This window comes from Petaurus breviceps, unplaced genomic scaffold, assembly GCF_028583685.1.
Source record: "Petaurus breviceps papuanus isolate PSGF00001 unplaced genomic scaffold, PetGlider_PUasm1.0 90625, whole genome shotgun sequence".
NCBI lineage: Eukaryota > Metazoa > Chordata > Mammalia > Diprotodontia > Petauridae > Petaurus > Petaurus breviceps.
This window is the reverse complement of record NW_027187289.1, coordinates 7,655,321-7,671,715: the sequence shown is the minus strand read 5'-3', so window position 1 is coordinate 7,671,715 and position 16,395 is coordinate 7,655,321. Positions and strand designations below refer to the sequence as shown.

At 36.7% G+C, this 16,395-nt stretch overlaps 1 protein-coding gene across 1 annotated transcript; it reads right to left on the bottom strand.

Moving 5' to 3' along the window:
- Positions 1-327: 327 nt before the first annotated feature.
- Positions 328-12,023, bottom strand: LOC138143053 (protein-lysine methyltransferase METTL21E-like). Its single transcript, XM_069064234.1, has 4 exons — positions 11,951-12,023; positions 4,743-4,909; positions 3,585-3,702; positions 328-1,890 (listed from the first exon to the last, which is right to left on the bottom strand). Exons 1-4 carry the CDS (start codon positions 12,021-12,023, stop codon positions 1,487-1,489), a joined length of 762 nt encoding a protein of 253 aa, XP_068920335.1. The 3' UTR covers positions 328-1,486.
- Positions 12,024-16,395: the final 4,372 nt, after the last annotated feature.

Sequence of the window (16,395 nt, the reverse complement as noted above, 5' to 3'; positions counted from 1 at the left end):
AATAAGAAATAATGAACAGGCAGATTCCAGAAAAACCTGGAAAGACTTGTACAACCTGATGCAAAGTGAAATGAGAAGAATTAGGAAGACATACACAGTAACAACACTGTGTGATGATCAATTGTGAATGACTTAGCTCTTCTCAGCAACACAATGATCCAAGACAATTAATTACAAAGGACTCATGATGGAAAATGTTATTCACATTCAGATAAAGAGCTGATGGCTCTGAGTGCAAATCAAAGCACACTTTTTTGTGAGGTTTTTTTTTCTTTTTGGTTTGTTTCTTTCACAACTGTGACTACTCTGGAAATATATTTTACATGAATGCACATCTATAACCTATATCAAATTGCTTACCATTTTAGGAAGAAGGAAGGGAGAAAATTTTGGAACTCAAAATCCTATAAAAATGAATGTCAAAAATTGTCTTTACATTTAATTGGGAAAAAATAAAATACCATTAGAGAAGCAGTCAACAAATATTTAAACAAGTGTTTTTGTTGTAGTTGTTTTTTAAGTGCCAGGCACTGTGATCAGCAATGGAGATACCAAGAAAGACCCACCCACCCCAAAAGAGCTTCTGCTCTCAAAGACCTTCCTTTGAAACTAATGAGTGATACCACACATAAATACAAAATATCTACAGAGTAGATGAAGGCAATTCAAAAGGGGAGGCTGTGAGTAACTCAGGGGACTGGAAAGACCTCCTGAAGAGATTAAATTTGAATTGTGTCCTTAAGAAAGCCAGGTAAATCTGGAAGGAGATGTATCCTTCTGGAAGCCAGGAATCATCTGAATAAATATGGTCATTGCATTACGATAGCATAGAGCAGAGGGTCTTAAACTTTTTTTCCATATTATTGGACCCCTTTGGCAATCTGGTAAAACTTATGGATCGCTTCTCAGAATAATGTGTTTAAATTCATAAAATAAAATATATAGGATTACAAAAAAATTAATTATATTAAAATGTTACCAAAATGTTTTTAAATAATTTCACAGGACCTAGATTAAGACCCCTCGGTATATAGAAAAAGAAAGAAGGAACCCAGGACAGAGTTTGGGGGAACATCCATGATTAATGGGGCATGACAAGTATGAAGAAGTAACAAAGGAGACTGAGAAGGAGCAGATAGATATAAGGTCAGCCAGAAAAGAGAAAGAGAGCAGTATCACAAAAATCTAGAGAAGAAAACACCCAGGAGAACGTGCTCAATAGAGGCAAATGCTGCAGAGAAGTCAGGGATCAGCATTGAAAAAAGACCATTAGATTTGGCAATTAAGAACTCACTGAGAACTTTGCAGAGAGCAATTTCAGTTAAATGATGAGGTCAGAAGCCAAATTGCAGAGTGTTTAGAAGCAAATGAAAGGAGATGAAGTAAAGGTACAGATTATAGTTAAATGAAAAATGACCTTTGTTTCCTTCCCTTCTCTACCTAGGTATACACATTGGCAGTATTTTCAGATCTTTATCTGGGAGTATCATACTCTCTTACCATTTTTCTTCATAGCTTTATACAATTTGATGTTCAAACTAGGGAAATCAGAAATTTCCTCCAGGTCAAACAACTCTTGGAACCTATCCACAAATTTATTTTCCTTATCTAACCTAAATTTCATGACCCAGAGGATAATGGTAGTATCTTTACACAGATGGTCAAAGGTGGTAAGGAGCTCATCCAGGAACGGGTGGGCATATACAACATCTGTGGCTAGGATATAGTCAAAATGGTTTGAAGATCTGGGGAAATTCTTCTCTAGGGCCATCCCCCAAGATAACTCCTTCACCTGAGGCTGATGCTTGCATTTCATTTTGGTATTTCGGGAAACATTATACTGAAGGTTTCCAAGTAAATTGGGTAGGTCTGTGGCAATCACTCGAGCACCTAAAACACAAAGGAACAATGGTGAAAATCACCCCTTTAGTATGGGGTAAAATAGTCAAAATCATACTCACAAATATCCCAAAAGACCACGCTCACCCAATAGCTATTAAGACCCAGGGGTCCAAGTACTTAAACAACCTACATTGAAATGAAAGCCCATTCACCAAATAAGTATTCAAGTAGCCATTTGACATTTCAAAATGTTGGACTTCTGTAGTATTAAAAGATAGACTAAAAATAAATACTATTTAGCTATGTTCTTTCCCTATGTGCCAACTATAAGCAAGGGGAAAGGATCCTACCAATGAATGTTATTAAAAATAAGTGGCAGTTCCACTTCTATGAAAATGGTCATTGGGTGGTAACCGGCAGTCACAGGGGAGCAGATTCTTTGCCAATTACCTATTTAAGCAAAGACTACCAAATCTTATCAAAATGAGTTCAAACTAGCATATTTAGGGGATCTATGTCCTATTTTTTTACTACCAATTTTGTCAAAAGAATGAACATCCAATTAACTAAATTTATCTCAAAAGTTAGTGATTTATGGGCATAAATCAAACATTAGTCAGCTAGATGACAGAGTGAATAGAATGCTGGACTTGAGATCAGGAAGACCTAAGTTCGAATATTTCCACTTACTAGCTGCATAATTGGCAAGTCACTTTATTTTTCTCAGCTGTAGTTTTCCTCATCTGTAGAGTGGAGATTATAATAGCAGCTACTTTAAAAAAAATTGTATGCATTAAAAGAGAGAATATGTGTAAAGCACTTTGTAAACCTTAATGAGCTATGTAAACATTAGCTATTACAATTATTCTACCTATGCCAAATAGAGGTTTGGCTTTGTGCAAAGAATGTTAGGGCATACTGGCTTCTTTGCTGTTGATCCTGACTTTAATAACATCACTTAGCTAGCTGGAAATGTAAAAATTGCTAAGACCTGGGGCCCTCTCAAAGTTTTCTAGTGCCAGGTGTGTACTTCTCAAGATCACTAAAATCAAGGCAGATCACCTACCTATGCATAAAAGAATAAGGATAACTTAAGGCAACCAAAATGGCTTTTTTAAGAGAAAAATTGAAACACACTTAGGCATGTCTATTGCACATGCAGCTAGATTAAAAAAAAAGAGGAATCAACAGAATAGGGCACTGGTAAAGGTAGAGTGAAAATGAACAAAAGAAACAATTCCGAGTACAAATACCTAGAAATAGAAGCAAACTATGAGAAGACAAGCTCCATTCTCAACCGGTCTGCTTGGCTATTGAAACAGGTGTTCCTTCACAAAGGAAAAGGAATTCAACCCCCAAAAGGGAATGCATAGCTATGTGAAGGGCATGAGAACTTGGCTACCAATCACATCATGTTAGAATCATTAACCGGCATAGGTTATACCTATCCCTAATTTCTTTTCCATCTTTCTATTTGTCAGACTTTTTAGGGGGTGCCGCCCACTCACAGTTTATGATTTCTGTGACTTAGCACAAAATGGCATATAACCATATCTTCACAAAACATTCTGAAGGAGTCATTAATGCTTAACTTTTAAGTTGGAAGTTCTACCTGATGAAGCCTGTTGAAAGAGTTTGAAAAGCTAAAAATAGGTACACAATATATTTCACCAGATGGTAATGGCCACTGTTATTTTTCATTAGAGCCCCTAACTCCAGCCAATTAATAGTACCCAACTTACCGAGTAAACTTGCCACTATTGAGACTAGTCCTGTCCCAGCCCCAATTTCAATTACATTTTTGTCAGCCAGATTATACTGCTTTGAATTTGTTTCCAGAAAGTGACAGAGAACCAGAGCCTATGAAAGAGTGAAAAAAAGGAAATATTGTGCTAGCAAATCATAACTGAAAATGAAACTTCTCCTTTTATTGACCTAGAAAATGTACTTTGCATAGACCCTGTACCCATATATGCAACACTGCAGAAGAATGTCAGGAGGAAAAAAAAAGTATTCCAATGAAATCAACCAATCACCTAAGAAAAACTATGAACAAAAAGAAAGGAATGTTCTAAAAGCCTGAAGTTCAGTCATTTTAGGTTCAATCAGGTCTCAAAAGCAGAAGGGGGCAGGGAATAACTTTCACAAAGTTTTATAAAGCATGAGGATAAGGAGTTAACTACTGGTGAATTTTCATAATGAGGCAGATTAGTGATTGCCCCCAAAATCATTTCCTTGAAGGTATGATGATTTTTAGAATATTATTAGTGTCAGGACTGGGAATGAATTAATTTTTAATTATTTGACTTGAACATAGTTAGTTTAGCATGAAAGGAGGGATTTTAATTTTCTACCAAGCACCTGGAATCATGAAAAACTAAATATCTAAACTGTGCTTTCTGCCAGATCTTCAACTGAAAGCCAATAATCTCGAAAAATCATAAATGGGACTAACAAAAGCCATTTCCCAGTTGTGCAGTATCTATCCTTTAGTGTTGTTTCTGTTACCAAGACAAAGTAGGGAATCACGCAAGGTACCCACTATCTCCCACTGAACATTCTATTGTGTAACAAGAAACTCTCTTTTTGAACTGATAGAGCATGAATAAAGATTAAAGCATACTATATTTCACTTTTTTTTTGCAGGATGGTTTTTGGTCTGCATTTTCTTTCACAACATGACTAATATGGAAATATGTTTTGCATGATTGCACATGTATAACCTATATCAAATCATTTACAATCTTAGGAAGGAGAGAAAAAGGAAGAGAATTTTTGGAGCTCAAAATTTTAAAAAAGACATGTTAAAAATTGTTTTTATGTGCAACAGGAAAAAATAAAACATTATATTCATAAAAAAAGAAACTCTTGGAAAATAATTTAAATATTGAAAATAATACCGATGGCCATACAACAGCACCATAGCAATCTTTGGCTTCTGTAATTCTTATCTCATGTCCAGCAAAATGAAAACCTTCCCAGGAAGTGGTTGTTATAAGAGATGGAAAAAAACATCTTGCCATGATCTCTGAGACCACTTGTTTGTCTTCGTTTTCTCCATTTTCTCCTGGAAAGAGACAAAGAGAGTTTTATCAAACTAATATATTAAAAATAGCTTCTCATTTTTGTTCCATAAAAAAGAAATATATCTATAATTTTATAGACTGATTAGAAATCAAATGGGAAATTAGAAAGTACAGAGAGATACCAAATATAATCTTACCTAAAGTTACCTCCTTGACTTTTCTCTTAAATGCGATAAATATTGACCTCCAAATTTGAACTCATCTATGTGACAGCATGGATTATGAAAAGGGATCATACAAATCACGGAGTCATTTTGATGACAAAACTGTCTATCACTAGTGTAGTCTTGTCAATCTATACCAAAAATTAATCACCTGCAACTTTCCTAACCCTCAATCAAGGTATGCTAGTAGCAGAATGAATAATCTCAGCACTCATTGAGACTGAAATCTACTCACCTGGAATAAACTGTCATCTTCCCTGAGTGAGCACATGAGAATATGCTATGGAGTATCACGCAGAATTCAATCAGATATGTTAAATCTGTTCCCCTTAGGGACATGACTGAATAATTTTTTCTAATTTCTCACCTTAATTTGAAAAAATCACCCTAGCATGGATGTTAAACCCACTGATTAACATTCAGTTTTTATTGGTGAATTTTCCTCAAGTGATAACTAATGATGACTAGAGACTGTATTGGTACATGTATTATGTATGCTTCTTCTACAGTCTTCTACAGTATGTGACACAATTGGTCATAAAATGGCATAAATAAACAGATTCTGTAAGTAGGCAGAGCAGTTAGTTCTCTATAGGATATGTTTTGACAGACATGAAAAGGAAACCCTAACCAAAAACATGTGCCTGCCAGACCCAGTCACACTGTTAAGTGGGTAATATTTGGGGCAGCTAGGTGGCACAGCAAGTAGAGCCTGGAGTCAGGAAGATCTGAGTTCAAATTTGATCTCAGATGCTTACTAGCTTGTGTGACCCTGGGTAAGTCACTTAACCCTATTTGCTTCAATTTCCTTGTCTGTAAAATGAGCTGGAGAAGGAGGCAAATCACTCCAGTATCTCTGCCAAGAAAGCCCCAAATGGGGTCACAAAGATTCGGACACAATTGAAATAACTGAACAACAATAACAACAACCAGGTGTGTATATGAATACCTATAATAAAAGGCAGCATTTATTGGGTCATGTGACTTGCAGAGACAAAGTGTATTTGTATAAATGCAAAAATGTCCACTGGGCAGTTGAATGAGCAGGACTGGAGCTAGGAAAAATGGTACTGATTCTAAAGACATAGATCATTGATTTAGAGTTGGAAAAAAACTTAGAGATCTTCTAGCCTGGGGGGGGTCTTAACCTTGGATCCATGAAGCACTAAAGAATCTATGGATAAGGGGAGGCCAGGTGGCTCAGTAAGTAAGAGCGCCGGCCCCAGCGTCAGGAGACCTGGTATCGGTTCCAGCCTCAGATACTCGGCACCCACACAAAAAATAACTGGCCGTGTAACCTTAAGCAAGTTACTTAACCCCGATTGCTTTAAAAAAATAAATTAAAAAAAGAATCTATGGATAGATTAGGGGGTGGGGGAGAAGCGGGTCCATTATATGGGGAAGAGAATTGCATCTCTATTTTCAATTACCTCTAACTGAAATTTAGGACTTCCTTCAATTACTTAAAAACATCATTCTGAGAAGGGTCTACATAGCCTTCATCAGAATAGCAGAAGGGTCCATGACACCAAAAACGAATATGAACTCTTTCTAGTCCAACCCCCTCATTTTACAGATTAGGAAACTGAGGGTCAGGAAGGTTCAGTGATTTCACACAAGATCAGAAAGGTAGTAAATAGCAGAACCAGAATTTGAACATATCTTTTACCTTGGAATCCAATATTTCTTTCCAGGACACCATTGTTGTCGTTGCTCAGTCATTTCAGTCATGTCCATATCTTTGTGATTCTATCTGGAGTTTTCTTGGCAGAGATACTGGAGTGATTTGCCATGTCTTCTCCAGTTCATTTTACAGATGAAGAAAATAAGGCACTTGCTCTGGGTCACACACCTAGTAAGGGTCTGTGGCTGGATTTGAACTCATGAAGTCTTCCTAACTCCAAGACTGTCCCTCTCCCCACTGCACCACCTAGCTGCCCAAGGACACCATGATGGCACTAAAATGGTGACCAGGTCTTGTGACCAGCAAATTGATGGAATACTTGTTTTCCACAAAACCTCTCCAAACTAAAGAAGACGTGAAGTGCAAGCAACATAGAATGCATGAAGAGTTTCTGTGCCAAAGAGAAAGGATATTGGAACCCTAGTCGGATCAGTTTTCTCCTCCAAGAATTTACTTTGGGCAGGGATGCTAGACAAGTCCCCACAAACCCTACTCAAGGAGGCTGAGGATACCCAGTCCCGGGGGTTGTGTACCCCCAGTAGAAGAGGATGAGCCAAAGAATGAGGAGAGAAGCCTAATATAGGTGAGTGGGACTGCAAACTATAGGTTAGAAAACTAAAATCCAAGTGAGAAAAACTGAGCAACAAGCAGATTAAGTAACAGAGATGTTAATAAAGATAGAAGAAAAAATGAGTGAAAAAACTCAAACAGGTCAGAAATACAATGAACAAGCACTAAAGCATCATGCTAGAAAGGAAACTTTAACTGATAGGAGAATTCTATGGACTCCTGATATCATGAAGGAACAACAAGAAACTCTGGAATGGCACAAAAGTGAAAAGAAACTTTAAAAGAAGGCAAGAAATGTAATTCGATCATATATCAGAGCTCTTAGTGCAGAATTTCAAGAAACAATACAGTACAGGATTGAGAAGAAGAGAACAGAATCATATAGAAATTTTTAGTTAGAAGGGATTTGGGGAGTTATTAACTCAAAGACATATACAAAAGGAACTCTCACTATAAAATATCCAACATGTGATTATCCAGCCTCTAGACTTGAAGGTTTCCAATGGGCAAGGGGAATCTCACCAACTCCAAAAGCAACCCATTCCACTTCTGGGCAATTCTAATAGGAAGTTGCTTGTTTGTTTTCCTCAATGTCTCATCTAAATTTGCCTCTTTCATGCTCCTGGTTTTGCCTTCTGAGGCCAAACAGAATAATTCTAACCCCTCTTCTATATGACATGCCTTCAAATACTTGAAGGTATTAAGGTTAGACCAATGTCTAATACTGTATACCACATAAGCTCATATTGGATATGCAACCTGATTATTAAAGGTCACACCATTTTTAAAAATCGGAAGGAAACACCCAATCATAGCAATTACTAAAAGAAAATTCTTAACCAAATAAGGAATAGAAGCAATTACAAAAAAAAATGTTGTTTTCCTGAAATTGAAAAGCTCTTTCAGCTGGGTAAGAAAAGAAACATCAAGTCAAATATCTTTGATGAGGGTCTGAAATCTAAGACACACTTAAGTGATAAAGGGAAATAAACAAATCTCAAAGGGAAAAATACTAACTATTCATAATCATATGAAAGATTGCTCCAAAACACAGAGAAATGCACATCAAAACAACTCTGAGGTTTCACCTCATATCCAGCAAATTGGCAAAGATTACAAAAGATAGAAATAGTGTTGAAAAAGATAAATGAAGACAGTTTTGTAAATTTGATACACTATTGGTGGGGTTATGATTTGTCTCAACCATTATAGAAATCAGTTTGGAATTATGCTAAGAAAATAACTAAAATGACCCTTTAGGTCAGAGATGCCACTGCTAGGTGCAAGGTCAAACATAGGAAGAAAGATCCTATACACATCAAAATATTTATAGCAGCAATTGTGGTAGTTGCAAAGAACTAGAAATAAAACAGATACATTCTTATTGGACTGTAGTAAAAAAAATTGTGTATATGAAGATAATAAAATATTACTGTCCCCTAGATGAATATGAAGAATACATAAAGACAGAAGCATGCAAAGACATATGAACTAATACACTGAAGTTAGAAGAACCAAGAAAATAGAACCCAATAACTAAAACAATGTAAATGGAAAGATCATGTAAACTTAAAATTAAATCCTGTATAATTATAATGTCCAAGTTTGCTCCCTACCCTCACCCCCAAAAAAGTATTCCACCAAAAAAGAGATAAGAAAATTCACTTTTTGGGGTGGCCAGGTAGCACAGTGAGTAAGAGCACTGGCCCCAGAATCAGGATGACCTGGGATTGAATCCGGGCTCAGATACTTAGCACCACACCCAGAAATAACTGACCGTGTAACCTTGAGCAAGTTACTTAACCCCAATTGCTTTAAAAAAAAAAATTCACCTTTCTTCTTTCTTTACAGAAGTGAGATGTTCTGAATGTATAATATTGCATCTCTATGAGGCTTGATTGATATATTGGTTAGTTTTTCAATTTTTTTTTTTTGTCATAAGGAATGGCTCTTTGCATGGGGAAGTGGAGAGCTATATTTGGAAATGAGGATTGTATTAAAACAAATGATATCAATTGAAAAGGCCATATCCACACCATGACACTTATGCTTTGGCTTCCACCTCTGACCTGAAACATAAGCTCCCACCTTGGGAACCTCCAGTTTCTGACTGGTACACATTCATTACATGTTGCCCAGACCCAAACCTGCCACACCACTTCCAGTCATCTGCATCCCCTTCTCTTTTAACCCAAACCACCCCTACTTTCCAACTTTAGCTCTGAAAGCAAACTACCATTCTAGAATGAGAATATCAATCAATTACCCTATTTTTCCAAACACCATTCACTGACTTTGGGAAAAAATATTCTTTCTTGATCACTGCTCCCATATGTGTTGTCTTCCCCTATTACAATGAATGAGCTCCTTGATATGAGGAGAGACAGTCTTGCTTCCTAGTATTTTTACCCCCTTTATGTAGCACAATGCTCAGTGCATGGCAAACAAAATGCTCACTTCATTCATTCATTCATTGAACGTGTCTGTATTTGGAGAAGCAACATAGTATGGTGGGTAGATTGATGACCTAGAAGCCTGACTTTGATATGTATTGATTGTGTGACCCTGGTCAAGTCACTTAACTTCTCAGTGATCTAGGTAATTCTCTAAGACTATAAGTTGCAGGTAAAGAAAGGACCCAACATGAATCACCTTCCCTGTTAAGTAACTTAACTTTCATTCTCCATAGACTGTGACATTCCAAGACTTGCAGCAGTACAATATCCCCAAGAGAACACTGATATTAAAAAGCGGGTCTTTAGTTTTGGAGAGAAGTAGAAAGAAAGGGGAAATGGGCAGCTATTCTTGGTACAACCTTACTCAAGGCCAGAGCCCTATCAGGCACTTCCTGACAAGTTGGCTAATTGTCCAACTTCAAGTCCTGTTGCAAGAGCCAACAGAGCCAACAGTTGCCTGTGAAAACCCCACCGTCACCACATACCAAACACCACCGTCATTCACAGATCATTGAAACATCTATCCAAAGAAGATGATTCCATAACAAAATGATATGTCTTAGCAACCGTCAACTCTGCCATTAAATTTCACTACATTTTCCCCTGTGCAATTGGCTGTATCCACATTCAGGAAGCAGTTCTGGCAGGCATCAGATAACATCTCTGATGTGCCTTATTTGACCTTTAGCTTTCATTTCACCATATTCACTTGTCTCTGTTAAGATTTTTCTGGCATCTTCTGCTCTTCCAGTTCTTTAGGAAAAAAGAGAGAACTTTAATTGCTTCCTTGACCTTTATCTGAACTTGTCCTCATGGGGCCCTGTGCACACTCCTTCCTTCTAGATAGTAGCAGTGTTTTGACATGTCACCTAAGGTTTCAGGGACTAATAGAAGTTAGAGCACACTAAATCCCAAGTGCAGCACTAGCTTCTGAGTCTTTGATATAAAAAGTTTGCCAATGAGCATTTGCCAGGATAACCTCAGGTCTCTGCCATTGCATTTTCCTATAAGGCCTGCCTGGACAAAGGAATGCAGCTATCCTTCTAGCTGCAGAGATCATGGCAAAACCTTCCACTGTTTTCACCTAAAACCCTCTTTTAATAAATATAACTAATAATTTCTTCCCAAGCATGGCCATAATATGCCACTCTGCCTCTATGGGGGAAATGGGGAAATGAATGGGGACATTTTCATGCAGATTCAATAGATTGATAAACTACATAATACTCACAAAATTTAGGATCAATATATTTTTATTTCCCAAAATAAGACACAGGATATACATCCATCAGTGGGCCAAATCTGCTTACCATATAGAGTGATTAAGAATAACTTTTATAACCAGGAGGGACAAGTTATGTTTTACATGGAAAACATTATAATACTTAGAATTCATAAGCTATAGGCAGGTTGAATAGAACTTAATTGACAATGGTTCATATTCATGTTCCTTTCTGCATTTAAATGCTATCATGAATACTATAGACATCCCATAAGAAGCCATCCTTGTAAAAATAATTAGCCTATTAACAGCATGAGACCAAAGTGTATTGGTCTTTAGTTCTTTACTACAATGTGTCTTGGAATTACTTATGGGATTAGAAAATGACAAAGCTCTTTTCTCTTTTCTGAATGAAAGTTTTAAGCCTTTATTTTCCTTTATTGTGTCACAGGGAGATTTTTAAGCTTCCCTTTTCTTTTATTTCTTGTAAGGGCAGCATTTTGGTTCATATCCTTTGGTCCCAAATGAAGCCAAAAGCAGACAATTCTAGAGACCAGGAATTAATCTACAAATGAGAAGTTGAACTCTATCCTCCCAAAACAGCATAAAAAGCATGAAATTTGAATGATCAATGATCAATCAAAAACTCTGAAATTTGAATGATCAATCAACTGTTTGGCACTCTGGCAAGACAAATTACTTTTTCTTGAATTAGTTATTCTTCTTTCAATTAGGATGCAAATACTTACTTTTGAAAATGAATGGTATTAAATAAATGGAATTCTACTCTAATTTTTTTTAGGGGGGGGGAATTACTTTTCTACCTAGGATCTCCTACTGTTACCTGTGGTTAGGCCTCTAGAAATAAGTAAGCTAGGATTGCAAATCCAGCTTCCACAATGAATCTGTTACCTCATCTGTATCACCTTCAGTAAGACTAGAATCATCCTGATTTCTGACATCTAAGCAAAACATGCTGCTTCGAATCTGAAATATCATGCTATCATCTCAAAAAACAAATCCTTCGCTAACATAGGTGTTCTGGAAAGAGCAGATAAGGAACTAAAATATAACCAAGATCATTGCATTGCAACATGTACTTCATGGATTTCTTTGGTTAATACATTACATTAATTATTTGTGATAGCACATTTTATTAATGTAATGAAGTCTTAGAAACCTGAGACTTTATGCTAGTTCTCTGCTATTAAATCTTTTCCAAGAGGTGAGGAAAGCCTACCAGGTGCTCCTGTTTTCCTGAGAATTAGAGGGGGTTTGTAAATGAAGTGAAAATTAGCAGGTTTTACCACATTATGAAGATGATTTTCTTGAGTGGAAAATTAAAGAGTGTTCTATAGTGAACTCACTTCCTTTGTTTGGTTTCAGCAAGTCTTCATGTATGGGGGCCCTGTCTACTGCTTCTTATTTCTATTGTAGGCCAACAAAAACATGGACTTGCAGAAGGCTCCGTTCACAGAAATGCCTCAGTACTTCACCTCAGTTCTCTGTCTGATATACATTTAAACAAGTCTTGAAAGGCCATCACAAGTGAATTCAGGCTTCCATTTGGAGACTCTCAGGGAAATCTGGGTCTGTGCAAAATTCTAAGTGAAACCCCTCTAGGTGATGAAAGAAGCTGTCATTCAGTGGGAACATCTATTGAGGATGAATGTCATATGCCCCTTGCAAATGCCTGGAGATAAAAAGTCAGCATTTAAGATCACAGGCCAACCTAAAAGATAAAACCCTGAATTCCTTAGTAATGTCAAAGTCTCAGGCCCTTCTTCCCCAAACAATTCCCCAAGTTATTCCACAAATATTGTCTGTCTTTAGTTCTGTTCAGCTTCATGAACTACTTAGTAGTTGCTGTTCTAATTTAACAAACACCAAAGTGCTTATTAAATGCTTCTTGACTGACTGGCTGACCAAATGACACTATCTTTTACAAGCATAAGGTAATGTTATATCTAATATTTCAAGGCCAAAAATGTCAAAGAAAATAGAAAGAGGTTGTTGTTCAGTCGTGTCCAAGTCTTTGCAACCCCATTTAGAATTTTCTTGAGGAAGAGACTTAAGTGGTTTGCCACTTCCTTCTCCAGAGCATTTTAGAGATGAGGAAACTGAAGGAAACAGGGTCAAGTGACCTGCCCAGGATCACACAGCTAATAAGTGTCTAAGGCCAGATTTGAACTCATGAAGATGAGTCTTCCTGACTCCAAGCCTGGTACTCTCTCTATCTACTATGCCACCCAGCTGCCCAAATAGAAAGACAGAGATTAGTTAAAATTTGAATATTAATTAGTTAATTTTTTTTCAAATAACATTTTTTAAAAAGAACTTTGAATTTACCTTACATGTGTCTTAAAATCTCACCTTGGAACAAACTATTAAAGTAAAATATCTACCTCCAAGGAAGAGAATCTGTTACTTTTCAATACATTTTAAACGTTCCTTTTAAATGAATAGATTTACTCAATAAGCATATGCACTTCGGTGACTTGGTTCACAGAATTTATCTTACCATACCTTAAATGTGAGCTATTCCTTCCATACAGTAAAGTTTTATTCTGTTTCTGTCTTTGCATCACCAGCACTTGGCATAATGACTGATACATTGGGGAAGGTGAGGAGGGAGTCTGGGGGAAGATGGAGTAATAAGGGAGATAGGAGCAAGGGAGACCTGTGAGTTTATCAGTGTAGGGGAAGCCTAGTGGAGAAAGTCCCTCTAACAAAGCAGATCAGAAAATGCTCATCAATTATAGTCTTGGAAAGTTACCTTAAATATTGAGAGATCATTGCCCAGGGACACACAGTCAGTATTGTAAAAGGCAGGCTTTGAACCAGTCTTCTTTACTCCAAAGCCATCTCTCTATCTACTTGGCCAGGTTGCTTCTTACCTGAGAGCTAGTAGGGGCTTAATAAATGCATATTGAAATGAAATTAATTCAACTAAACTGAAAGTTACTCTCAAGTAAACTTTCTCTTCCTTCTAAAAAGAAAAGATCATTACATAAATTTTATCTTCTATAAATTCCAGGTGGACCCATAAACTATTCCAATTTCAGAAATGTTTACAAGTCAACACAAACTCAAGATTCTTGAACCCTCACAAAATGGTCTTTTTACAGTCTATTCCTTTTCGTGTGATATCTCTGAGAAGAAATTTATTCTGGATCCGTGTATAAGTTAGCTGTAGTTATTCAAAGGTATGGAAACACTGAAACTCATCACATTACCCATGATGAGTATATATTAGACCCAGAGATGATCTGTTAAGATGGGGAATATAGGTTGGCTTCATCATACTACTATATCAGATATACTGTTATAGAGGTCATTGAATGTGGGTATGGGAAACTTGAAATGGTCATGAATAAGAACTAATGCAGCAAGGAACATAAACAATACTCTATCAATATGGTGCAAGAAAATGAAAGCTCAGAAAACACACAGCACAAATTAGTTTTGCTTGACTATGCATATTATATAGGTATGTTATACAGGTTTTGGTTTGTGGTGTACAGGAGATAAAATAGATTTTAGTTAATTGAAAAAAAAATTAACTCTTCTTAAAAGAAAGTGCATAGCATCCAAGATAGGGCACGTCTTTGATATGTGTAGAAACAGCAGTATTTTGAAAGGTCGCATGGCTCATGGGTTGCTTTAAGTAAGAATGAAACACGAGTCCTGATGGCACATGGTGCTAAAAAATTTGCTGATCCCTGTCCAAAAGTAAGACATTGAGAGTAACAGAACTAGGGCAGGAAAAGTCAGCATGCTTTAGTACTTAAAAGTACTTCATGTTCTTCTAAATAGAAACCTTTCCAAACTAACTTCACCTGACTGCTATCAATCTAACTGAAATTATGATGGATGCCCATTAATTGGAGAATGGCTAAATGGAATATTATTGCTCTATAAGAAATTATGAAGAGGAGAGTTTCAGAGAAATTTGTTAAGGTTTGTATGAACTGATGCACAGTAAAGTGAACAGAAGCGGGAGAAAAATTTATGCATTAACAACATGGTAAAGACAAATAACTCTGAAAGACTTAAGAACTCTAATCAATACATTGACTAGCCATGATTCCAAAAGAGGACTCATGATGAAGCATACTATCCACCTACCCGGATAGAAAGATGATAGGCTAAAGGTACGTGTGTGTGTATGTATGCATGTGTGTATGTGTATATATGTGTGTGTGTATACATACATATATATGGAGATGAACAACGTAGGAATTTGTTGACTGCATATTTCTTATGAGAGTTTTTTTCTTTATTTTTCAATAGTTGGGGGAGGGAGAGAATAGATTTCTGTTTGTTGAAAAAAACAAAATTAATTTTTAAAAATTTCAGAGTCTCTTGGCATGATACTAGTATGCCTTTTTTATAATTATACTTGCTACATATATATGAGCAATTTTTTTAAAAAAAATCTATATTCATATTGGACTCTCTGTCCCAAATTTAGACTGTTTTATACTTCCTTTGTAAGTTTCCAAAGTACTGTGCACACAGTTCTCATGATGCTCACAATTCAGTGACATTCATGATATCCACAGAAATTTGGGGCAATTCAAGCAAGTTCAAAGAGAGATTTCGTGAAGTTGTTGGAAGTTTCCAAGAGGGCACCCCAAATCACATTCAAATAAGCCAGGCAGGTCAACACTGAACATTTAACCAGCTGTTCTGGTCAGAGGAAGACCAGAGAAAGGCAGATCCATCAGATGTGAAAGATAGACCAAGAAGGAAAGAAAACAGCTTCAATTCCTAGAAGCATTCCACACAATGTATAGGGAGAAGAACAGTTCATTCAAACTAATCATCCCCATTAATGATATGGAGAAATGGCTGCTATAATTGCTCTGTACTCATGTCAATCACAGCACTTGTTTCATCAATATTTGTGTGCTTGTCCTCTTAATCTCAAGATGTTGATGATTGTGTGGGCATAGCAATATTATGTGTTTCCATGCAGTGACAGTTGAGATCTTCACCAAACATGGGATCGAGTCCAAAGACATAGTGCTAGGAACAGAATTCAAAATTAAAATTCTCACTGCATCTGGAAGTCAAATCGTCAAGATCACAAGAGCCCAGATCCAGAGCTGGAAAGGACCTCAGGCCATCTAGTCCACCTCCCTTATTTTACAAACGAGGAAACTGAGGCCCAGGGAGGTTATGTGATTTGCTCAATGTCATACATATATCTGAAGTAGACTTTTAACTGCAGTCTCTGAATCCAGAGTCAATTCTATTTTCCATTATTGCATCACTTATCTCTATGAAGATTATTCATAGTCCTATATATCCAACCCCAGTTTCTCCCCACCCCTTAAGCCTCAATCTCAGATTAGATGTTTGAAAC

Coding starts and splice junctions, on each gene's coding strand:
- LOC138143053 (XM_069064234.1), bottom strand. CDS start 12,023: ATGATATTTCAGATTCGAAGCAGCATGTTTTGCTTAGATGTCAGAAAT. Junction 4,910..11,950: donor TGATTCTAGTCTTACTGAAG/GTGATACAGATG, acceptor GTCTCTTTCCAG/GAGAAAATGGAGAAAACGAA. Junction 3,703..4,742: donor GTGCTGTTGTATGGCCATCG/GTATTATTTTCA, acceptor ACTCTTTCATAG/GCTCTGGTTCTCTGTCACTT.